The sequence below is a fragment of the Hyla sarda genome, chromosome 4 (genome assembly GCF_029499605.1).
Source record: "Hyla sarda isolate aHylSar1 chromosome 4, aHylSar1.hap1, whole genome shotgun sequence".
NCBI lineage: Eukaryota > Metazoa > Chordata > Amphibia > Anura > Hylidae > Hyla > Hyla sarda.
The window spans coordinates 337,677,293-337,704,348 of NC_079192.1; the positions used below are offsets into that span (position 1 = coordinate 337,677,293).

General features: G+C 42.2%; 1 protein-coding gene across 12 annotated transcripts in view; it reads left to right on the forward strand.

The window, feature by feature from the left end:
- TENM2 (teneurin transmembrane protein 2) overlaps nucleotides 1–27,056 on the forward strand; it is a 2,592,228-nt gene that overhangs the window by 2,532,261 nt on the left and 32,911 nt on the right. For all 12 annotated transcript variants that reach the window (XM_056575104.1, XM_056575105.1, XM_056575107.1 and 9 more), the window contains 2 exons: nucleotides 1,863–2,017; nucleotides 4,466–5,340. In XM_056575104.1, the coding sequence (XP_056431079.1) occupies nucleotides 1,863–2,017; nucleotides 4,466–5,340 (1,030 nt within the window). The remainder of the gene's footprint in view (nucleotides 1–1,862; nucleotides 2,018–4,465; nucleotides 5,341–27,056) is intronic.

The following is a 27,056-nucleotide window of genomic DNA, read 5'->3' on the forward strand; positions in this document are numbered from 1 at the left end:
CTTCTGCTCCCCAGATAAGCACTTTAAGTATAAATCAGTCCCAGTCAAAGGCTAAATAAATGATCAATTCAATATGATAGTAGTCACTCACTTTTATTCTTCTTTATACCACCATGATCTATTTTAGCCGTGACTTACATCTGTGACATCTCTGGCTCCTTGATTTCTAAGCATGTTTTTATTCTGTATAGCAATGCAAATACCCCATACCCCAGCATTTTGCTCTCTTAAATAGTTTTCTTACCTTCAATACTTTGCCTGCCCTCTATAGTAGTGCTGCTCAGTGCTCCTAAATATTATTCCATAGTAAAAGAAAGTGCCCTCAAAGTAAATGGTGCCTTCCACCTCAAAGTACACCACGCTAAATATCAATATGCACAGTAACACTCTCTCATCCTCCGTTGTGTTTTTTTTCCTGCTTCTTGGGGTTGACATGTAAGACTGGATTCACATATATTTGGTATCCGGCATAGGTGAACTCAGCGTAGATCTCAACACAACTGATGCCATAACTGATAACAATGTGAATCAGTTGTTATCAGTTGTATGGCATCCAGCGTTCCCCTGCCCAGTGCCGTCCGGCATGTCCAACCATCTGGCATCAAAATTGAGATGTTGGATGATTGTGAACTGTCCCATTCAAATGAATGGAATCAGTTCTAGCATCAGTTTCCCTCCAGTGCACGCCAGAGGGAAACTATGGCGGACGCCTGATATATGTGAACCCATTCAAACATTGCAGCTCAGCTAATCGCCAGCTGCAGCAATGTCCCAATGTTGACTGGTTATCAGTGGTGGCTGAGCAGTGGTGTTTCATATTGGGCCCATGCACCAGTAATAAGGTCTGGCCCGGGCACAATACATTACACTGCCACTCAACCTATCACTGGCCGAGGCGGGACATCGCTGCTGTTAAGCTTTGACCCCCAGAAGCAGAAGGAAGGCAGCATTGGAGGACTGGAGCGATAGGTAAGTCAAAGTTTATTATTTTAATTGCAGGGGCCCACTTTTATTCAGACGTAAAAAAAAAAAATTGCCCAATTACCCCCTTTCATAAAAAACTTTATATAGATAGCGCTCCTTTTGTGCCATCAAATGACACAATACTGTAGTTGAATTGTGAGCCATGTGACTAAAGTATTGTGTCCATACAGATGACACTTGCTTCAAAGCCTATTAGAATATTTCACCATGTATAGTCCCCAAATAAAACTAAATCTTATAGATGGGGCTTTCAAAGGGGCAACACTATGTAAAGCTGTGCGATGTATAGTGTCCCCTAAGTGCCCCACAAAATAGTAGCATAATGTAAGTGCTACCCAAAGCACTCCATAAACAGGTGGCCCAATTCCATATAGATTACAGTCTCAACTAAGCATGAAGTGATGGTGTTATAGTGCCAAGCCAGGCTAGCATTTTGCAGTGTAGGGTGCTGTGTAGTTTGCTGGCTAAAAGTAGCCTGCTTAGTGAATGGCAGGGCACAATTAGACCTCCAGTCTCTAGGGTAAAATACAGCCTTGCTCGTATGCTACTATGTAATGTTTGGCATCGGAGGCATATAAACCAGACTTAAACATTTAATTATTGCTCAATAAATATTGCAGCTAGAAATAAACCTATTTCTCCGTTCCCAAGTTGCATCTGTATGAACTCATAGGGTTCAATTGAAACTGTGCACTATTATTTTTAGAAAAATATGGTTACTATCACAGCTTGTTCAAGTTGACGTGTAATTGAATACTTTAGTAATTCTAAGACTCCCTTAGTCTTCCTTCACATAAGTTTAATAGAATTAACAGTTTGATTTGCTTAATGGATATACATTTACATTTACGGCATAAAATGTTTCGTCTTTTGTGCAGGAATTGCTATTGATAAGAATGGATTCATTTATTTTGTTGATGCAACAATGATTCGAAAAGTAGACCCGAACGGACTCATTTCTACGCTGTTAGGATCCAATGACCTGGCGGCAGGACGACCTTTAAGCTGTGATTCTAGTATGGACATCACTCAGGTACAGTTCATTTTTTGTTTATTTCATAGATACCAGCAGATTACTTAGAATCGATGGGACTTATTAAACTGATGGTTAGACATATAGTAGATACTACATATGGGTGGCCTGGAGGCTACACACAAGCCACAACCCCTCGCAAGCATGATAGACATTATATACGCTTGCTTTACATCTTTCTAGTTTTACAATGTTTTTATTGAATTTTAAACATAAGAGATACAACATATAACATAGTAAGACATCAAACGCGTCAGGCGTTACATATGAACATTGTCCTTAATTCGAAGGTGCGTATTCATTTTTCCGGACAACGCTGTATACATTACGACGAAAGGGACAATTGGGTCCAAAGAGGACTCTGTTTGTAGTTAAAGAGTAAGACAGTAATAACAGTAAAAGAAATTAAAACAAGAAAAAAAAAATAGTGTGTCTCCATATTTTCTATAGGAATCAATCAAATAACCAAGTTATGTAGATGTTTGCTGGTCACTAGGACTAGATCTTTTTTTTTTTTTTTTTATTATTTTATAATTTATTTTATTTTTATTTATTTGTGTTATTATTATTTATTATTTACATCTTTCTCGTAGCTGAGCCTATCTCATATTTTCTACAAGCCTAAACTATCAGACCAGTGGGAAACATTAGACATAACATGAATGTGATTCTCTCGTCTGCTGAATTGTATGTAAATTTTGTATAAGTAATAAAGTAAATAATATAAGCATTAGTAATAGCGAGATAAAAAATAGAAAAAAGGTGCTGCAGTACTTAGAAACTACAGAATGTGGGACAGATGGAGGGCAGTGGAGAAAGTTCTGTGAAAACGGATAGGTGACATAAGAATATGGGAAGGGGATTTATAAAAGGCTTGTATGCCAGCTTTTCCAATTTTTGTGCAGGCTTTATTATGACAAAATTCGATTTTTCCCTTTTTAATGCAGCATTTGTCACTACTGAAAAAGTGAGGGGGGGCTCAGAGAAAGGGGCATGGCCTGCTGCATCCCAGCAGATCTACTACAGTTTATGACACCATTTAGCATAAGTTATGGTAGTTTTTAACTGGGATAGATTTCAAACTGCAGTGCACAGACTGTGTAAAATGCGCAAAATTAAAAAAAAATGATATGCATCTTGCTCTAGTGCATTATCCCTGTAGACTGGTGTATGACATGTTGGTCATGATGAATATCCCCCATGGTGTATATAATAGCTGAAATACTACAACAGTCAGTATTATTTTAGGTCCTACAGACAGGGTTTTACCATTCCCATGATCTAGATACTGGAATCATCACCCTACACTTAAAGGAGCACTCCACTGGAAAACATTTTTTTTAAATCAACTGGTGCCAGAAAGTTAAACAGATTTGTAAACTTCTTCTATTTAAAAATATTAATCCTTCCAATACTTATCAGCTGTTGTATGTTTCAGAAAAGGTTATTTTATTTTTGAATTTCCTTTCTGTCTGACCACAGTGCTCTCTACTGACACCTCTGTCCATTTTAGGAACTGTCCAGAATAGCAGCAAATCCCCATAGCAAACCTTTCCTGCTCCGGACAGTTCCTAAAATGGACAGAGGTGTCAGCAGAGAGCACTGTGGTCAGACAGAAAGGAAATTCAAAAAGAAAAGAACTTCCTGTGGAGCATATAGCAGCTGATAAGTACTGAAAGGATTAAGATTTTTAAATAGAAGTAATTTACAAATCTGTTTAACTGAAAGGTGAGCATGACCATTCAGAAAGGAAGGGGCATAGCTACTTATTAATGCCCCCTCATTGATTGTGAGGGTCTCAGCATTCAGATACCCTCTGATCAGAATAGTTGACCTGATACTGTGACGTGTCAGAATTTTGTAAAAATGTTGTTGTGGCTAGTATATATGGTAGTAAATATTAGTGTTGCTCGCGAATATTCGCAATTCGAATATTATTTGCGAATATCGCATATTCGCGAATTCGCGAATTTCGCGAATATAGCGCTATATATTCGTAATTACGAATATTCTTTTTTTTTTTGTTTTTTTTTTCTTCACAGTACACATCACAGTGATCACCCCTTTCTGCTTCCAGCTTGTGTGGTGTAAAGAAGGCTGTAATACTACTGTGTGAGACTGGCATGCAAAACTTCGCATATGCGAATATGTACATATACTAATTTTCGCATATGCGAATTTCCGTGTATGTGAATTTTGCATATGCTAATATTTACAGATGTTAATTTTCGCATACGCGAATATTCGCGTATGCGAAAATAAAACGATTATAACGAATATGCGAATATCCGCGAATATATGACGAATATTCATCCATATATTCGCGAATATTCGCGAATTCGAATATGGCCTATGCCGCTCAACACTAGTAAATATTACTGTATGTTGATATGTTAATATAAAAAAAAGTTATTGTATTGTTGGGTAATGATATAACATATTTTGCAGGTTCGCATGGAATGGCCGACAGATTTAGCTGTTAACCCTATGGACAACTCTCTCTACGTCTTAGAGAACAATGTCATTTTGCGCATAACAGAAAACCACCAAGTAAGCATCATAGCGGGACGTCCCATGCACTGCCAGGTGCCTGGCATAGACTATTCCTTAAGCAAGCTAGCTATTCATTCCGCACTCGAATCTGCCAGTGCCATAGCTATTTCCCACACTGGGATCCTTTACATTGCAGAAACAAATGAGAAGAAGATTAATCGAATAAGACAAGTGACAACTAATGGTGAAATCTCTCTTTTAGCCGGTGCAGCTTCAGACTGCAACTGCAAAGATGATGTCAATTGCAATTGTTATGCTGGGGATGATGGCTATGCCACAGATGCCTTCTTAAACTCTCCGTCATCTTTGGCTGTGGCACCTGACGGCACAGTATACATTGCAGATCTTGGAAATATCCGTATAAGAGCTGTTCTTCAAAACAGACCTGTTCTCACTTCATTTAATCAGTATGAAGTTGCATCCCCAGGGGAACAAGAGCTATACATATTTAATATCAATGGGATTCATCAGTACACTCAGAGCCTGGTTACCGGAGAATACCTTTACAATTTTACTTACAGCACTGACAGTGATGTGATAGAAGTTATCGATAATAGCAAAAACTCTTTGAAAATCCGCAGGGATTCTAATGGCACCCCGCGGCATTTCCTGATGCCAGACAATCAAATAATCACCCTCACACTTACTACTAACGGAGCACTGAAGTTGGTCTCTACACAGAGTTTGGAGTTATCTTTGATGACGTATGATAGCAATACCGGGCTCCTGGCTACGAAGAGTGATGAGACTGGTTGGACAATGTTTTATGAGTAAGTATACAGAAATATTCAATCATATTATTTAGTCACTGTATGTGCAATGATAGCTTATTTATTCATACATCTAGCTGGTACAAAACAAAGGAGCTCTAAAAAATAAAAGGGATATGTTCTCTCCTCCATGACACCATTTTAGATGGCTACACAGCTACACACAGGCATTTCTTTTTCCCCAAAGGGAGATCTCAATTTGACACCTGCACTACAGGTGCAAATTACATTTGTTTAAAAAGAGTTCAACTGAAAAATAGGTGAAAAGGTATGTTCAGACAGGAGTGAAATGCTGCAGTTTTGTTGCTGATTTCCCCTTAAAGGGGTACTCTATTGGAAAATATTTTTATGTTAACTGGTGCCAGAAAGTTAAACAGATTTGTAAATTACTTCAATTTAAAAATCTTAACCCTTCCAGTACTAATCAGCAGCTGTATACTACTGAATTTCTTTTCTGTCTGATCACTGTGCTCTCTGCTGACACCTCTGTCCATGTCAGGAACTGTCCGGAGTAGGAACAAATCCCCATAGCAAACCTCTCCTGCTCTGGACAGTTCCTAAAATGGACAGAGTTGTCAGCAGAGAGCACTGTGGTCAGACAGAAAGGAAATACAAAAAGAAAAGAACTTCCTGTGGATCCTATAGCAGCTGATAAGCACTGGAAGGATTAAGATTTTTAAATAGAAGTAATTTACAAATCTGTTTAACTTTTTGGCACCAGTTGATTTAAAAAAAAATGTCTTCCAGGGGAGTACCCCTTTAACTTCTTAACAGAGCAGGATTTATATTTACATCCTGCGCCAGCTCCCACGATATAACGTAGGGACCCGCGGCTAATACCAGACATTACAGAACGTGGTGATGCCCAGTAGTAACCCTTCAGACACGGTGATCAAAGTTGATCGATGTGTTTAAAGTGAAAGTAAAACCTACCCGACAGCTCATTCGGGCTGATCGGGACCACCGCAGTAAAACCGCGGTGTCCCAATCAGCTGTGCGGATCGTTGATTCACTGCTCCGTGCCTGAGATCCAGGCAGGAGCAGTGGAGCGCCAATAACAATGATCAGTGCAATGCTATGGCATAGCATTGATCAGTGTCTGAAATCAATGGGGGCTATAACATCCCCTATGGGGGCTATAACATTGCAAAAAAAAAAGTGTAGAAAAATAGTTAATAAGTGTGATTTAACCCTTTCCCTAAGAAAAGATTGAGTCACCCCCCTTTTTCCATAAAAAAAAGAAACATGTAAATAAAAAGAAACATAAACATGTGTGGTATCGCCACGTGCGTAAATGTCTGAACTATAAGAATGTATTGTTAATTAAACTGCACAGTCAATGGCGTACACGTAAAAAAATTCCCATGTCCAAAATAGCGTATTTTTGGACACTTAGTACCGATAAAAAATTCAGATCACGGCGCAAGAAATGAGCCCTCATACATCCCTGTATGCAGAAAACTAAAAAGTTATAGGGGTCAGAAGATTAAATTTTTAAACGTATACATTTTCCTGCATGTAGTTACGATTTTTTCCAGAAACACGACAAAATCAAACCTATATAAGTAGGATATCATTTTAACCGTATGGACCTACAGAATAAATAGAAGGTGTCATTTTTACCGAAAAAAGTACTGTGTAGAAACAGAAGCCCCCAAAAGTTACAAAATTGCATGATTTATTTATTTTTTTCAATTTTGTCGCACAAAATTTTGATTTTTTTGGGGGGTTTTGCTGTAGATTTTTGGATAAAATTACTGATGTTATTACTAAGTAGAATTGGTGGTACAAAAAAAAAAAGCCACCATATAAGTCTGTAGGTGTAAAATGTAAAGAGTTATGATTTTTAAATGGTGAGGAGGAAAAATCGAAATGCAAAAATTGAAAAACCCTGAGTCCTTAAAGGGGTACTCCCACCCTAGACATCTTATCCCCTATGCAAAGGATAGGGGATAAGATGTCTGATCTCGGGGGTCCCGCCGCCGCTCGGCTGTCACGCCCCCTCCCATAGACTTGCATTGAGGGGACGAGCATGACGTCACAGAGGGGCGGAGTCCTGACATCGCGGATTTCCGTTCCCGGAGTCGCGACTCAGACCCTCCAGCGGTTCCGGCGAGAACACAGGTGGGTGCCGCATGCAATAATGCGGGGGTCCCCAGCAGGGGGACCCCCGCGATCAGACATCTTATCCCCTATCCTTTGGATAGGGGATAAGATGTCTAGGGTGGGAGTACCCCTTTAAGGGGTCAATTTCAATAGGGAAGTCAAAATCTGCAACAAATCTGCATTTCAATCCTGTGTGAACATACTCACTCCCCCTATTAGTGCACATTACACATCCTATTGACAAGGTTATGTCAATACATACATACATTTCCAGAAGGAAATAACAGAATAATGACACATTGTGGAGACCTAAGAAAATATTTTACGGCATTGTTATTTCAAAGAAAATACATATTTTTGCTAAAATGATGTCAGTCAATCTGACAGTTCTTTTGAAAGGTGAACGAAAAACTCAGAATTTGTACATTCTCCTATTCAGAATTAAAGCTGGTAGACGTGCTATATACCTTTAACGATTCTGGATCATATTCTTAGTGTGTTATATGATATGAATTCCGTGGTGAAACTCCTGATTGAAATCTCATCTGCCCTATTGATTGTTAAATCCCCTGACACTGGTTCATGCTAAAGACTGAAATAAACCTATAGAAGCAATGGCGCAATAAAAAGTCTCTGATCATTTCTGTCTGAAGACATTCATTCCAAATAATAAGATATCCCAAAGAATATTTAATATTGTATAGCAAAAATGTGGAATCCTATACCGATATATACCAAAATATTCTGCATGATCTGTAGACAGCAAGAAACTACTTATACGAAAAAAAATGGGCAAAAAATCCGGTGCCCTGCCATCAAGGTACATTCTACTCTGCTGCTCCTTTTTTGTACATTCTGAGAATTATTTTAGCCAGTTTCTCACCTCTCACAGCACTGAGGTTACTATGACAACGTTTGTGGAGTGACTGTGTTAGAATTTCGGCTGTCATTTAAATATCCCAAGGAGATATATTTTAGCTGAAATGCAAGTGTAAAACAGAAGGAGAAAAAAAAAGCCAAACAACGTATATATGTTATACAGGGACTAATATTTATTATTTGTATTATTACCGTATTTTTCGTCATAAAAGACGCTCCGGCATATAAGACGCACCTAATTTTATAGGATAAAAATCTAGAAAATAAAGATTCTGAACCAAATACAATGTAAAGTATAGGACAGTGGTCTTCAACCTGCGAACCTTCAGATGTTGCAAAACTACAACTCCCAGCATGCTGGGAGTTGTAGTTTTTCAACATCTGGAGGTCCGTAGGTTGAAGACCACTGGTATAGGAGGTAGTACTCACGTGTCCCCGCCGCTCCGGACCCGTCACCGCTCATCACCGCTGCCCTGGATGTCGCCCTCCATCGCTGTCGCCACGTCCCTGGGGTGTCCCCGTCGCTCCGGAACGTCTCTGCTGCCCGGTATCCTCGCTCTCCGCCACCGCCATGACATCGCTACGCACGCCGCTCCTATTGGATGACGGGACGGCGTGCGCGATGTGCTGACGACGAAGGAGAGCCCAGCCATTTAGGGGATCCCAGCACTGAGCAGACACCGAGGAGGCAGGTAAGGTCCCTCCCGGTGTCCTGTAAGCTGTTCGGGACGCCGGGATTTCATCGCGGTGGTCCCGAACAGCCCGACTGAACAGCCGGGTTAGTGTTATTTTCAAAGCTGTCAGCTTTGATCGCCGCGTCTGAAGGGTTAATACAGGGATCGTGATGTCCTGTATTAGCCGCGGGACCCGACCGTTGATGGCCGCAGGGACCGCCGCCATAGGTGTATATTCCCCCCCCCCAGTTTTGGTGAAGAAAAAGTGCGTCTTAGGCTGGGTTCACATTTTGTTAAATACGGCTCCCGTATACGGTTGGGAGGAGGGGGCGGGGCTTAATCGCGGCGCCCGCACTCAGCCGTATTCGGGAACTGTATTTAATGTATGTCTATGAGCCGACCGGAGTGAACCACAGCCTCCGGTCGGCTTCGTTTTCGGCCGTATGTGATTTCCCGACCGCAGGCAAAAACGTGGTGTGAACCCAGCCTTATACGGCGAAAAATACGGTATTTTTAGGCAGCAGATACTGAGCACTAATTTCATGCAACTAGTTTATGATCTTGCATTTATAGTCAAGTAATCCACAATTCAGCGATATGCGATGTTCTGAAATGCCCTTATATTGTTTCTGGACAATCCTAGCACTCATATGTGAGCTGCAAAGCAGGGCCGTGATTTGTCAAAACAACGTATGCTTGGCTGTCACTGGGATTCCCATGAGCGATATCACTAGGCACATGTGTGCAGATAGCATAATGCGGCCCGGACTGTACTTCATTGACATGTTAATTAAATGTATTGCCGCTTGTTGATAGCTTTTTATTCACCACGTTAATAGAAAAAGCGTGATCACTCTCACATTCTCTCTAAGATAGTTTACCAGCTTCACAGATCCTCAAATTGCTTGTTTATGCATTTTACATTGTAATCCGAACTTTTTCTGCTCAACAGGAAAAAGAAGCCGCCTTTAAAATGGCAAGCATTTGATTTCCCGTAATAAGTCACTTATAATTGTCATAATTTATCAGTGCAAACAGGTGTTATACTTCTGAGGATTTCTAAGCTGTCACATTTACATTTTTTATAGAGTGGGAAATATATATGGCGTAGCTCTCCCACTCTCCAAATGTTATGTACATTCATCAGTACAAGTAAAGATTCCATTTATGGCCCGTCAGGCCCAAAAAATTATCTTTACTTGTACTGATTGTTTAGTGGTAAGAAATATAGAAGTGTATGTAAGACCAAGTTAACACTTTGCTGGTTAGGTGCAGCACTTAACATATTTGGCTGATATTCTGGTATGTCAAGTATGTGTGAAAAGCTGCAATTTGCACATTTCACCCTTTGCCGTGCACTATAAAACATGGGGATTTTAACATAGATTTAATACCATATCCACTATGGAAATTGTATTCCTCCTACATTTTGGACTTTGCATCACTTTTTGCTTAATGGGAACCTGCCACTTTAAATAAGCCATCTGATCTATTACTATTATGCTCATTTTTATACTATAGATAAACATCTTTTTGGCAAAACAAATTCTGTAAAACTATTTTATTCATCTAAATCTCTCATTATTCTGAGTAAAGTTGAGGGAAACTATAGTAAATGCAGCCAAATCTGCTGTTGATTGCTTCAGTCTGTATAAATGTGTGCCACACAGAAGATGGATACAGTCCTAGGAGAGCTAAGACTGTCATCCTTTCCAGACAACCAGGGCACTTTGAAAGTGAGAATAATTTCTGCAGACTAAAGCAATGAACAGTTTAGCCATCTGATTCCGCTTAGGCTGCACATACAGTAGTATTGCATAACACTAATTCTGATCTTAGGAGTCTAGTGGGCAGTCCTATACAGTGACTTGACTGCTATATTTGTGTTCATGTAGGGGAGACTGTCAAATCAATGAGTAATATTCAACAGGTGAGGACTTCCAAGGGGCGGTGGGGGGTATCGGCGCTGGCCAAGATCGGACACGTACGGTGAGTAAAAGATTTTTTTATTCAAATGCAACGTGTTTCACTGATGAAGCCGCCTAAGTGTGGTGAAACGCGTTGCATTTGAATAAAAAATCTTTTACTCACCGGACGTGTCCGATCTTGGCCAGCGCCGATACCGCCCCCCACTGGCCCTTGGAAGTCCTCACCTGTTGAATATTGCCCAGGTCGGGGAGACTGCAGACCAGATATACTCTCTCATCCATGCAGACCATTGTTGTGTGTGAGTTCACACAACCGCCTTTGGTAAGGGTTTTTTACCACTTTAAATTGGACCCCGGAGTGGCGGTTGTACGCTATGGAGCGCTCTTCTTTCTTTTCATTTTAAATCAATGAGTAAGGTAGAGAGAAAAAGAAAAGAGACAGAAATGGTGCTATATAGTGCCAATTATCCGAGGGTATAGCGGGAGTAGGTGAGGATGTGAAAAAGATGCTCCCCTTTGCAGGTTGTGCTAATTAGCAGGCGCAACACTGTGAAGCGTATTTAACAGGTTCTTTAGGCAGGAACGCCGGGAGCAGCTGGCCGTCGATCCCGTCCAGGACGGTGGGTAGTGCAGGGATACAGATGTGGAAGTTGGGAATCCCGGCAGGGGTTTCTGGTTCTTCCAGCAGGCAAACAATTTCGTCACTCGGAGCGCTACACGGGCGGCAGGATGGCACGGGAGTCGGGTGAAACTTGGTGTGTAACTTTTTATTAAATTCATTAAAAAGTGGTGATACACGGGACACCACTTTTTATGAATTTAATAAAAAGTTACACACCAAGTTTCACCCGACTTCAGTGGCATCCTGCTGCCCGTGTAGCGCTCAGAGTGCCGAAATAATTTGCCTGCTGGAAGAACCAGGGAACCTCTGCTGGGATTCCCAACTTCCACATCTGTATCCCTGCAAATCAATGAGTAAAACCACTACTTAAAGGGGTACTCCACTGGGAAAAAAATTAAAATCAAAAGGTGCCAGAAAGTTAAACAGATTTGTGAATTACTTCTTTCAAAAAATCTTAATCCTTCCAGTACTTACCAGCTGCTGTATGCTCCACAGAAAGTTCTTATATTTTTGAATTTCCTTTCTGTCTGACCACAGTGCTCTCTGCTGACACCTCTGTACATTTTAAGAACTGTCCAAAGCAGGATAGGTTTGCTATGGGGATTTGCTCCTACTCTGGACAGTTCCTAAAATGGACAGATGTGTCAGCAGAGAGCACTGTGGTCAGACAGAAAGGAAATTAAAAAATAAAAGAACTTCCTGTGGAGCAAATAGCAGTTGATAAGTACTTGAAGGATTAAGATTTTTAAGTGGAAGTAACTTACAAATCTGTTTAACTTTCTGGCACTAAATTATTAAAAAAAAAGGGGAAAAAAAAAGTTTTCCCGGAATAATCACTATAAATCCACAGCTCTTCCTGCTCCATACAAGATGCTTGTAGACTGAACAAAATTTACATGGCACCAAAGGGGGTGTGTTTCTCCTTGAGGAAAGTGTCCAGTGGCTTTGCTAGGGTTGGTGTCACCCGGTGTGGTAGAAAATGGTGTCACCCCCATACCTCCCCCTCCCCCCAGTAAGTTTTTAGCCTGTTGTGACAGACACCACTGTTGTAGGGCATTGTGAGAAATTCCAGTATAATAATCAGATATACCAGTTGCCACAGAATGGGAAAGTGTTAAAGAAGTTTTCACCATTTAAATATACAGCTCCCAGAATTACTTAAAGGGGTACTCCACTGGAAAACATTTACCTTTATATCAACTGGTGCCAGAAAGTTAAACAGATTTTTTAATTACTTCTATTTAAAATCTTAATACTTACAGTACTTATAAGCTGGTGTATGCTCCACAGGAAGTTGTGTAGTTCTTTCCAATCTGACCACAGTGCTATTTGCTGACACCTCTGACCATGTCAGGAACTGTCCAGAGCAGGATAGTTTTGCTATGGGGATTTGCTCCTACTATGGACAGTTCTTGACATGGACAGAGGTGTCAGCACAGAGCACTGTGGTCAGACAGAAAAGAAATTAAAAAAGAAAATAACTTCCTGTGAATCGCTTATACAGCAGCTAATAAGTACTGGAAGGATTAAGATTTTTAAATAGAAGTAATTTACAAATCTGTTTAACTTTGTAGCACCAGTTGATTAAAAAAAATGTTTTCCAGTAGAGTACCCCTTTATGCAGTGGTGAGGTTATGCTGGGAGTTGTAGTTTCACTGACCATAACTGTAGAACTGACAAGTGACTACAGCTCTGATAGGACATAGTGAGGAGAATGTACAATGATATCAGTGACTACAGGTGACGTCTTCTCTATAGTGAGGAGAATACACAATGATATCAGTGACTACAGGTGACGTCTTCTCTATAGTGAGGAGAATGTACAATGATATCAGTGACTACAGGTGACGTCTTCTCTATAGTCTTCCCTTATCTAATTCAGATGGTACATACCGCCTGGTCCAGCTAAAACTTCTGTCTGTAGAATGTGACGCCCAGACGTCTCCTCACTATGTCAGCGCATTCTCATCCTCTATATGAAAACAATTATTATTATAAACCTGCCAGACACTGTATCCTCTAAATTTAATACTACTATACTCTTTGTTTATAAACCTTCCATACACCATACCCACTGAATATTATAATACCACACACTGTACATTCTGAATATAATACCAACACATACTGTACACTCTGAATATAAATCTGCCACATACTGTACCCCTGAATATAATACTATCACATACTGTACCCTCTGAATATAATACCAACACATACTGTACACTCTGAATATATTACTACCACCCACTGCGCCCTCTGAATATAATACTTAGAGATGAGCAAACTACAGTAAATTCAACTCGTCACAAACTTCTCGGCTCGGCAGTTGATGGCTTTTCCTGCATAAATTAGTTCAGCTTTCAGGTGCTCCCGTGGGCTGGAAAAGGTGGATATTGTCCTAGGAGAATCTTTCCTATGAATGTATCCACCTTTTCCAGCCCACCAGAGCACCTGAAGGCTGAACTAATTTACGCAGGATAAGTCATCAACTGCTGAGCCGAGAAGTTCGTGACGAATCGAATTTACTGTAAGTTCGCTCATCTCTAATAATACTACCACAAACTGCGCCCTCTGAATATAATACTACCACCCACTGCGCCCTCTGAATATAATACTACCACAAACTGCGCCCTCTGAATATAACGTTGCCATACAGTGCACCCTCTGAATATAATACCACAACCGCAGTAACACCCCTCAACATCCGTTAGCTGATGCTATTACCACGGGAGGGGGGTATTGGTGGTGTTGCTAGTGGATGATCGGGGTGCTACTACTGGGGGGGGGGTGTTGCTGAAGGATGATGAGGGTGCTACTGGCCATCCCCCCTGGCAGTATCACCCCCATCATCCATCGGCAGGATCATCCTCCTGGCAGGAGCACCGCCATCATCCACCATCAGGATCTGCTGATTGAGGTGCTGCTGCTGGGGGGGGGGTAGTTGCTGGTGGATGATGAGGGTGCTACTGCCAGGGGGGGAGCATTAGGTAGGCAGCAGTTCCCCCACATTAGGTAGGTAGCAGTTTCCCCACATTAGGTAGCATCTTTTCCCCACATTAGGCAGCATAGATTCCCCACATTTGGTACCAGTTTCCCCACATTAGGTAGGTACCAGTTACCCCACATTAGGTAGCAATTTCCCCACATTAGGTGGCACAGATTCCCCACATTAGGTAGCAGTTTCCCCACTTTCGGTAGCACAGATTCCCCACATTAGCTAGCATAGACTCCCCACATTAGGTAGCATAGACTCTGCACATTAGGTAGCATAGACTCCGCACATTAGGTAGCATAGACTCCGCACATTAGGTAGCATAGACTCCCCACATTAGGTAGCATAGACTCCCCACATTAGGTAGCATAGACTCCCCACATTAGGCCGCAGGTTCCCCACAATGCATCAAAGTCTCCCCACACACACACACACACACACACACACACACAAAAACACATACAACACAGAGAGACACACACACAAACACACAGTTATAGAGACACACACTCACAGACAGACACACAGAGTCACACACACACAGAGTCACACACACACACACAAAGTCACACAAACACACAGTCACACACAGACACACAGAGTCACACACAAACAAACATAGATAGAGACAGACACACACACTCACCCATCCAGCGCAGCGATCCTTCTCACCGGGCGCAATGCGAGTGACGTAACTGACGTCCCCCTGCGTGGCCATGCGGTGTGACGTCAGGCCGGCGCAGACGTGGGAGCGGAGGCCGGGCACAATACTGGTGAAGGTGAGGGGGGGGGGCGTGATGACGGACGGGCGCACTCAAAGGGGGGGGGTGCTGACGGGCGCACCGCACACACAGCACAGGGGGGGGGGTGCTGACGGATGGGAGGCCGGTCGGGCACATAGGGGGGTGTCAGTGTAGCTGGGGAGGGGGTGTGGGTGCTGCGGAGCGTCTTGGTGTCACCCCATTAGGTTGGTGTCACCCGGTGCGGGCCGCACCCCCCGCACCCGGGTCGCAACGCCACTGAAAGTGTCATAAAGATGTGTGAAGGTTCATAAGCCATTCATGTTCCACTGGGATTTCTGGGCTAAAAGGATATGCAAAGCAGCTCTTATCCTACTTTTTCAAGTATCTTTTCCTTAAAGTCAGTGTTTCACTAAAACCTTAAGTCTGGAAAGCTATTTCAGGATGATTGCCCCTAGTCTGTACAGAGCAGGGTGCTAGCTGCCTAGTAAGAGGCTTTAGTGAATGCTGACTTCCAAAAAGCAGTGGGTAATTTACGACACTGACCAGGAGAAGACACGTCCAGTGAGTATAAAGGATTTATTCAAATGCAACGCGTTTCGACGTGCTTGCGTGGCTTCCTCAGGCCTGAGGAAGCCGACGAAGTACGGTGAAACGCGTTGCATTTGAATGAATCCTTTATACTCACTGGACTTGTCTTCTCCTGGTCAGTGCCGCAAATTACCCACCAGTTTTTGGAAATCAGCATTCACTATATCCTTCAAGGTTGGGGAGGCTGTAGACCGGGCTTACTTGCTCACCCACGCTAACCATTGTTGTGTGTGAGTCCACACAACCGCCTCTGGTAAGAGTTTTTACATCAATCACTTTGAACCTTTTTATGCTATGGAGCGCTCTTCTATCTCGTTTTAGTAAGAGGCTTATCATTGCAGGACCAAAGGGTGGATGCTGACAGTTTCCCGTTAAGGCCTCATCGTCATGTCAAAAAACTTTTGACATGTCATGCAGACATGTCAAATGTTTTGATTGGTTGGGGTCTCAGCTCCGAGACTCCCATTATCTCTAGATACAGCAGGGAGAAGCATGATTCATTCCTTTGCTCAGTGCTTAGTCCTTCTCAGTGCAGGAGATAGGCTCCATTATTAGTCATAAAACCAATCAAACAAAAAAAAAGCTTCAGATTTATCATCTGCCCATGCATTTATCTATGACAGTGATGGCACAGCCTGCAAAAAAACAAAAGAGAACAGGAGCGCTTCTATGTGCAGGACCATTAGTAAAGCACTAAATGCAAGTAGGTGAGTAATACGCTCACCTTATATCGTTGTGCAATGTCCAAGGCACAACGCTCACAAGGCTGAATAGAGACCACACGATCAGTGCTAGCTGGCTGCCGCAGGCTTCCCACGCCAAGGCGGTGTGCACGATATACCGAACCGGACACAATGGAAAGTTGGAAGTCTTCCCGCGCTGCCAATTGGCAGCGCGGGAAGACTTCCAACTTTCCATTGTGTCCGGTAACAGCCTGCAATAAGGCATGTACCAGTGTCAGACGTGGCTTTAACCAACACAATAATGCAAGAAGCACATTTTAGATGGATTTTAAATATGCACTGCTTAGGAATAGCAAAGTGACACGAGTCACCAGAGGAGACCCTGTCTCTGGTGACATTTATTTCTTTATTTTTATCAATAATGAATGATTCTAGAACTGATGCGAGCCTACAGGGCTCCCGGGACTCCATGCTTCTGGGACTGGTGATATGGCTTACATTTTAGACAGGACAGCAGAGCACCCGTTTTACATGGAGTTCACCTCTAAGCCTTTGTTTTCTGTGTTTGTTGTCTCAGACACTACCTATCTAAAATGCAACTTTAGTACCAAATGTGCATTAACCTGATCTCTACGACTAAGCTTTATAGCAACTTCTGGAAAATGCTGGTTCTCCTAATAGAAAAATAAAGGCTTTTTATAAGAGAAACACTCAGCTGCATACACATTTCTACCGTTATTGGTTTTATCTCATTTTATAGCATGTATCTATGCAAGTACATTTTGGGCATTTCCTATTCATTCACCATAGTCATGAAAGGCAGGTAACAGTACACATCAGTGATAAAAAAAATCTAAGTGAATAGAAAGCAATACCCCTATTTTAAATGAAAGAAAACAAGACTTTATGTATCCCATATGTTGCCAGTGCTCTTGCAGCTTTTATTGCTTAGAGGGACATCTAGTGGTGAAGCTTGATGTTTTCTTACAGACTCATTGCTCTTCTGTGAACTGTGAAGGCAAATCCACTGTGGCAATAGAAAATAAAAATCAATACACCACTCCATTCTAAATATCACTCACCAATTAGATATGTGAAAGTTAACAGTGATATAAAGTTTTGTTCAAAACAGCATGTAAAGTGCGAGGATATAATGGGTAATTTGCTGGCTCTGTGATGAGAATAATTAGCTGTAATGTCTGGTAAGGCGGTGTATTAATTAGCAAATCATACCATTCACAACTGTAACATCACGTTCAGAACTTAATGTCAGAGCAGGCAACATAATGACACACACAGACGTGCACTGCACTGCCAGAAAGAGAGCGCTTACAGGGAAAATAGGACTGACTATGAAAATCTGCAAGTGGAATACATACTGGATAACGATTTGATTCTTAATTCTTTTAATAAACAACTGGCTTGCTCTTGAGTTAAAGAATACATAGTATTGTGTATACAAGAGACCAGCTTTGTTTGTAATCACTTCATCACTGACATGGCTGTACACCCACATCATCTCTGCAGCTATTCACTGGCCTCAGCTATACCATGCAGGAACACGGGGCCCGTCATTTCGCTGTTCTTAAAAATAAAAAAAAAGCGTACATTGATCGCTCCTGCAGGATATGTGTTTAAATTTTGCAGCAACTTTGTAGTCCCTTGATTTGCACAAGACTACAGTGATCCGGAGGTTTGCCTTAAAGGGACCCTGTCACCAAGTTTTACTCTATATAATGCATAGTGGCGACACATAGAAGAGGTTAATATCTTCTACCGTGCCTGAATGTCTGCTAGTACATCTAAAATTGTGGAGAAAACAACTTTTATAAAGTATGGGCTGTCAATCATATCTGGATAGAGCCTGAATAGGCATGACTACAGCCCGGGCACCATGACTACTACAGCAAGCCGCATGCCTGGTGACTACTTGAGCCTCACTTACATACTGTGTGTGACATTTATAAAAGTTGTCTTCTCTTCATTTACAGATGTACCAGCAGACACCCAGGCATAATAGGACATGATATTAAAGGAGAACTCTGGAATAGGAAAATTATCATCCATACTGCGGGCAGTGAAAAAATAAACCTTCCTTCACTCCCATGGTGCCTCCGATAACCGGCTCCGGCCTCCGCCGCGATCCCCTTCCTGCTTGCTGGTGGTCGGCGAGTCATACTGCGCTCAGCCAATCACCGGCCGCAGTGAAGTCCCGACACACAAAACTTCAACACACACAATTTTTCACTACACCGGCACCTGCTGCCGGGGCCGAAAACGTCACACTGCCGCTCAGCCTATCGCCAGCCGGGGACTTCGCTGCGGCCAGTGATTGGCTGAGTGTAGTATGACTCTCCGACCACCGGTAACCAGGAAGGGGATCGCGGCGGAGGCCGGAGCTGGTTACTGGAGGCACCAGGGGAGCAAAGGAAGGTATGTACCTGTTTATTTTTTTTACTGCCGGCAGTATGGACGATAATTTTCCTATTCCGGAGTTCTCCTTTAACCTCTATTATGTGTTGCCACTCATTATATAGGGTAAAACTTAGTGACAGGTTTCCTTTAACTTCCATAGACTTGCAGGGGACTTCCAACAAATCTGTATACTGATAACAGTAGCCTTGGGCAAGTCTCGGGCTCCAAAGATACTGCGAAATTTCAACACATATCTTGCCATTGGAGCAGTCATTGGATGTACACTTTAAGACAACTCCTTTATACATTGCGTATGCAGCAAAGATCACTGGGCAGTTTCAAGGCATATGCAGTGTCAGACATCATCATCATGTGCCACCAAGAGTGCCTTAGGTGTAACCAGCCTTGCATGTGGGTCAATTATTTAAAGAATCAGTATATCAAGCAAACGTTTCCAATCCTTGTGAACATGTGCAACAATTGTATGATCGATCAGAGAGAAATCACTAGTTTGTCATTGGTGGAAGCTTTTATATAACGTGTGTAAGCTATATATATAAAAGGAGCCTTAAGGTATGTTCACATTTTATAGTTTCCACATGTATTCAAACACTTATTTCACATGTAATGCACTTCCAATTGTTTTCAGTAGAAATACCTGCCGTAGTTAACACTGTACTGGCAGTATACATTTATTTTCTCTGCAGATTTGAAATCCATGTTGCAGAAAGTAAATAAATAACATGTCACTTACTCTGCATGCATTCTCTTCAGAAAACGCTTCAGGTAGCCAGAGGGGGATTAGCCCCATCGGGTAGCAATAGAAAGTGAAATATGTGGCAGAAATATATGCCTAGGTATGCCTAGGATTTCCATCTTCTTTTCCATGATGTATTTCTCTATGTAAACAATTCATTATTCTTTCATATTCCATCAGTTTGCACTCTTCCTTTTTCCTGTTGGACACCCTCTGAGGAGAATTTCTTTTTTGCATAGCCATTCATTTACCTTTATCAGGTATTTTAATTGAAAGTAAGCAATTCAAATTACAACTTTAAATGGGTTTTCACCTTAAAAAGTGATAATATAGCACTGGAATATGCCGCCATTTTATTATCAATGGAGAAGTGACCTTTGGGACACCCCTTGATACTAAGAATGAACTGGACACAGCAATGGTTCAGCGCTGCACCTCCCAGTTTTCCTGCATAATGATGCTTCCGGCCACCCGGCTGTGCAGGGAACTGTGGCCAGCCACACTTACCTGAATGGGGCCACGTTGCAGTTCCCTGCAGATGAAGTGTATACTTTATAAGACAGGAATAGCGACATTGAGCAATATACTGTATAAAAAGTAAAAAATGCAAATCTGTTGTAAAAAAAGAACTGTTATATTACATGTGTTATGGGAGATTAGCTCCTTGGACCAGCAAAATAGCAGTCACAGACAGGGAAACGTAAAGAACATATGAACAGGGTGTCTCCTGTGTTAATTTTTCAGTAACAAATAGTTAACAGCCCATTTTGCCATTAGGACACAGTCAATTTTCTTTGTTTGGTTTTATTCCTCCTCACCTAGAATATACAGGGTGTAAATGTGCTCCCTGGTTGGGTGGTACTTATTACACCAGGGTGTATATTTAACCCCCTGCAGTTTGTAACTCCTGCATGCCCATCACTACCTGCAGAAAATCTTTCCTTTCTATACAGGTGGCTTACTATGAGCCCAAAAAAACACCCCCAAAAAAACAGTCACCAAATATGTGTTACTCACACATGGTAAATGCTCCCATTTTGAGTCTGCCCACCTCAGGTTACACCTTTTGTAAGCCCATTATTAATCAGCCTTAGCACCTAGGGTGGCTTGAGACCAACTTGAAAATTTGGATTGGCCAAGGAAGTGGATGTAATGCCCTACAACCAAACCTGCCTTACATCCTGTATTCCCAAAATGCCAGGGATTTAATTCTGTATTTCCAATATCTCACCCATCTTTTCTTGGATGAGGTATGCACCACCTGAAGCCTGGTATCCAATATCTACAGGTACTTTGGGGAAATATAGCAATCCCAGACCACCATTTCTGTCACTGTCTCATGGTATGTATAGGTAATATGTATTTCTTTTGTACATATGTGGTAACCACCGGTGTATATGGCGGGACCACGGGTGTTGCAGTGAGAGTGGTGGGATCAGATGTTATTAACTCCGGGGGTCGGATGGTATTAACCCCTATGTGTTCGTGACTCCAGTGTGGTTTTCGGGTTCCGAAACACCACACGCCCGGATTCTCCGCTATCCCACGGGCTAGTAGTGAAAGGGTCCACAACAAGTTATGGGTAAACGGAGGCTTAACTGAATAGAAGACAAGTGTAATTATCTTCGCAGCTAAGACCGGAATTCCCAGAGAGGTGGCCAGGACCCAGAGGACCTCGCAGCTTGCTGGACCAATACTTGTAATAAACTTGACTTTGACTTGTAATTAGACATGACTTGACTATGTGCAGGACTTGACTAACTTCAGTGACAGCAGACATAGACTGGTAGACTTACTGGAGAGACTTGTAGATTTGTGGCCTCCAGATGCTGAACACTTGACCTGAGATATCTGGTGCTTGCTGCCTCAGCAAAGACTTGTTATCAGCAGCAGGTGGTAAAGCTAAGAGAGCTAATTGAAGATGGCCACCCCCTTATATAGTTGGGGGCTGGACTAAAGCCCATTGGTCAAGCTGTGGGTCAAAGGTTAAGCTGGGGCTCTCTGGGAGAACAGGTTACAACAAATCATGTAACTGCATAACATAACATGTGATAGGCTTACTCACAGGTCCTTGAGACCTCCACAGGTCCTTGAGATTTCTATACATAGGGATCCTGTCTATGCATTAAAGGAACATACACGCATTTATTAAACCAGCAGAGAGACAACAGGGGTCAGGGGGAGACCCTGCAGGGGAGCCCCCAGGTCACTGAGGGACTCAAACTGACAGGGCCTACAGGTAGTATAGGACCATGTACCTGTACTGGGACATTCCACATACTGTATATAATAAAATATATTTTCATAATCTCACACTCGGAATCCTTTCTGCATATAGATGGACTAGTGTTCAGAGGGTCGACACGATTTTACTTAAGAAATTGAAAACTAAATCTTATGGATAATTCTATACATTTCTGATCCTTTAAAAGATCTGAAAGTCCTGCAATTGCTTGATTAACACACAAAACTTATCACGCAATACAATCACATATTTTACATGATTTTTCAACATTAAAAGTTTCCCCACCCCACTTATTCAGTTTTCTGGCCAGCTCCTGCCTGTCTGCGAATGCAATAAGTGGTTGGCAAAGCCAAAAGCAGTCGAAAAAAAGAAGTTGTGCAATTTTTGTAACTCCCATTGACTATAATGGTTGTTGCACAAACAGTGTAGCCCCACAAGCTACGCTCCAATAGTCAGTGGGAGTTACGAAAAGTAATCAACCTTCCCACTTTGGCTGCTTACAGCTTTTCCCACCACCTCTTGTGGACGCAGACAGGCTGGAGCTGGTGAGACAACCCCTATAACATCAGACATACAATATACAGTCATCAAGTACATGCAAATAAAAAATAAAAGAAATAAAAATGATTGTCCCTGTTTTATATCATACTGGTACATTTAAAGAAATGAAATATATGATAGGATGGCATGATGTGATGTCTCTGATAGAGGAAGATCGGAAAGCACTGTCAAGGCTCCCTTTGCGGTCTCTCCTTCCTTATCCTACCCCTCTACATCACCTGTCAGCCTCATTGGCCTGGTTGTTTGTAATTTTAACATTTATGATTAGATCTTGCCATATCTTCAGTTTTTATCTCTTTGTATATACTAACCCCAAACGAAAAGATCTAAAAATGTAGGTGCATTCATAAAACATATACATAGATAGCTAAAAATGTTTTTATTAAAGAGGGTTATTGTTTCAATTTCTTATTCAAACATTCTGTATCTGAATTCAGCATATGTTTAAGTAATAAACAGCAGCTTGCAGTGGATAACACTTGAGACTGCAGCTTCTAGGGCAGTGTTTCCCAACCAGAGTACATTAAGCTGTTGCAAAACCACAACACCCGGCATGCTGAGAGTTGTAGTTTTGCAACAGCTAGAGGCGCCACGGTTGGAATACATTGTTCTACAGATTTATTTGAGAAGTGATGGTTCTGTCTGTGTTTCCAAACAGTATCCCCTCCCTTGATGCAATTCCATGGTGCTGATCAGTTGTCCTGTCAACCAGGGGCTTCCTGAAGGCCTCCATGGCTGCCAAGTTATGCTGTGCTTTGCTATGCCATAGGAAGGCTGTTATAGGAGATTGTTGATATAATATTACTCCACCAATACAACAAAACTGCAGTGTACTGTATGAGCGATAATATGATTGCTTGTACAAGTACCATGAGGGAAAAAAAAATATTAAAAGATAAAAAAAAATGATAAAAATTCAAATCACCCTTCCCCTATACTTCAAAATGTACATAATTGGTATTACTACATGGGGAAATGTCTAAACTGTTAAATTGTAACATTACTTACCCTACACAGTGAATGTTGTAAAGGAAAAAAAAATGCCAGAATTGTGTTTTTTTTTTTTGTCAACTCGCATGCCATAAAACATTAAATAAAAAGTCCCATCTACTCCAAAATGGTACCAATAAAAACTACAGGTCACTTCTTTAAAATAAAGATATAGGGGTCACATCATGGCAATACAGAGCAAAAAAAAAGTAAAACATAACAAAAAACATGAATTTGGTAATCATTCTGACTAGAGATGAGCGAACCTACAGTAAATTCGATTCGTCACGAACTTCTCGGCTCGGCAGTTGATGACTTATCCTGCATAAATTAGTTCAGCTTTCCGGTGCTCCGGTGGGCTGGAAAAGGTGGATACAGTCCTAGGAAAGAGTCTCCTAGGTCTGTATCCACCTTTTCCAGCCCACGGGAGCACCTGAAAGCTGAACTAATTTATGCAGGAAAAGTCATCAACTGCCGAGCCGAGAAGTTCGTGACGAATCGAACTTACTGTAAGTTCGCTCATCTCTAATTCTGACCCATGCTAAACAAAGCCAAATTAGCACTTTTTTATGTATTGTAAAAAAAAAAAAAATATATATATATATATATATATATATATATATATGTGTGAAATATGTGTGTGTGTGTGTGTGTGTACTGCGTACTTTTAAAAGTACAGTTTCCCTGGAAAAAAGTGCAATTAAAAAGCATATTTAAAATCACCACGGCAGGAAGGGGTTAAAGGGGTACTCCGGCGCGAAGACATCTTATCCCCTATCCAAAGGATCAGGAATAAGATGCCTGATCGCGGGGGTCCCTCCCTCGGGGTACCCCCATGACCTTCTACACCGCACCCCTTTAGAATCAGCCCCATGGAGCATGCTCGCTCTGGGTCTGATTGCTGGCGATCACGGGGACAGAGCATAGTGACTTCACGGCCCCGCCCCTCACGCTCCGCCCCCTCCAGCTGTCACGCACCCTCCCATAGGCTTGCATTGAGGGGGCGGAGCGTGATGTCACATGGGGCGGAGCCGTGATGTCAGTATGCTCCGTCCCCGTGATCGCCAGTAATCAGACCCAGGGCGAGCACGCTCCGAGGGCTGATTCTAACGGGGTGCGGTGTGGAAGATCACGGGGGTACCCCGAGGGCGGGACCCCCGCGATCAGGCATCTTATCCTTGATCCTTTGGATAGGGGATAAGATGTCTTAGCACCGGAGTACCCCTTTAATGTAGCTACATAAAGGTAGGAAGGGAATAATATGCCAATCTACAATTCCACAACATTTACAAATGAAAGTTGTAAAGCAATGGAAGCATTGTGAACAATAAGGGTATCACTGTATTTCCATATTGTTATTGGATTACAAAGGATGTACATAATTGTCCGTACACAAGGTGATAGAGATTTTTTTTTATCCATCTGTACTTGATATTGGCTATTTTCTATATAAAAATGATTCCGTGACTGAAGCGGGGCCTGGCATTCCTCACCATGCACAGGTATGGACTCTGCAGAGAAGTGTAGAATATGAAGAAAAAGCGAGAATGTGTTCCAACAGCGGACAATGTCTTTATATTATTTCTTCTTTGTCCTTGCTCTCATGACTGCGGCAGATTCACACACGCAGCTGTTCTTCTCCTTCTCGCCTCTTATCACTGCTGGTGGAGCACTATGCAGCAAGGCTAAATGATATACAATGTGATTTACTATGATTGTTAGGAGGACTCATCTATGTAACTAGAAACAATGTGTCTGTTGTGTTCTAAACCTATAGTTACCGTACATTTTCTGTAAGGGCGCCGTCATTTTATTTTAAAGTAGGTACTTCTGTAGAATGAGGAATTCTTTTATCCCTCAACCACTAAGGTTAGATTTTAGTTATTTACTCACTTATAATGAAATTATCACCTTTCTAAACAGTAACCACCTTGTATATAGGACATGAAATACCGTATTTTTCGCCATATAAGATGCTCCGGCATATAAGACGCACCCAATTTTAAAGGAGGATTTAAAGGAGATTCTGAACCAAATACAATGTATAGGACAGTGATCTTCAACCTGCGGACCTCCAGATGTTGCAAAACTACAGCTCCCAGCATGCCCGGACAGCCGTTGTCTGTCCGGGCATGCCGGGAGTTGTAGTTTTGCAACATCTGGAGGTCCGCAGGTTGAAAACCACTGGTATAGGAGGTAATACTCACGTGTCCCTGCCGCTCCGGACCCGTCACCGCTCGTCACCGCTGACCTGGATGTCGCCCTTCATCGCTGTCGCCGCATCCCCGGGGTGTCCCCGCCGCTCCGGAACATCTCTGCTACCGGCTCTCTGTCGCTGCCATCACGTCACTACGCACGCCGCTCCTATTGGATGACGGGACGGCGTGCACGACAACGTGATGACGACGAAAGAGAGCGCCAGCCATGCAGGGGATCCCGGCACGGAGCAGACACCGAGGAGGCAGGTAAGGTCCCTCCCGGTGTCCTGTAAGCTGTTCGGGACGCCACGAATTCACTGAGCAGCCGGGTTAGTGTCACTTTCACTTCAGACACGGCGGTCAGCTTTGATCACCGCGTCTGAAGGGTTAATACAGGGCATCACCGCGATCGTGATGTCCTGTATTAGCCGCGGGTCACGGCTGTTGATGGCCGCAGGGACCACCGCGATAGGACAGGTTTTAATGTGTATTTGCCGTATAAGACGCACCAACTTTTTCAGTTTTGTGGAAGAAAAAGTGCGTCTTATACGGCGAAAAATACGGTAAACCATTATCCAGCCTCAGAATAGGGAACAATTCACTTGACGCAAAAAATAAATAATTCTAATACAGGAAACATGACACAAAAATTCACATGCATTTCGAATGGATTTGCGGCATAAATAAACCGCCACATGCAAACCTTCTCTAACAGTATTTAATAATATTAGCCCTTTTGTTTGAATTAGCAGATTCATTTTTTTTTATTTGCTTTTCTACCTTGAAGAGCCTCAGCTCAGTTTACCAAATTTGGCAGGAGTGCGCACATAGATGTGAAATGGAGTTATCTGGGTTAAATGTGTTAAATTCACTCACCTCTTTATTTTTCTCTGCTGGCATCTAGTTCTGCCTGCCAAGATATTTAGTATCTTTATTTCTAAACAATTATCCATGGGGCCTCCTGCATTCTTTCTGACGATACTGGTCTCTTTGGGAACACATTGTTCCTGAAGCCATCCCACAATATTATCCTTTCAAAAGGACTAGTCTTCCTTGCTGTTTTTCTGACATTGGATTGACATCAGGATTGTTTAGCTAATTGACTTTTTTTTATATTGACATCTAGTTCGGAATACCTGGGACCCTAAAATCATTTTTCCCTTTCAGAACCCAGATCCCCCTAGTCTGTGGCTGAGTTCTCTTGTAGCATCAGCAATGCAATCGAGGCTCTGTATACCTTTGTATGATTGTTTTCTCCAGCCAAAAGAGAAGTGCTACTGCTTATGTGGACATTCAAAACCTTTATCTCAAAAGTCTGTTCCTGTTGGATTT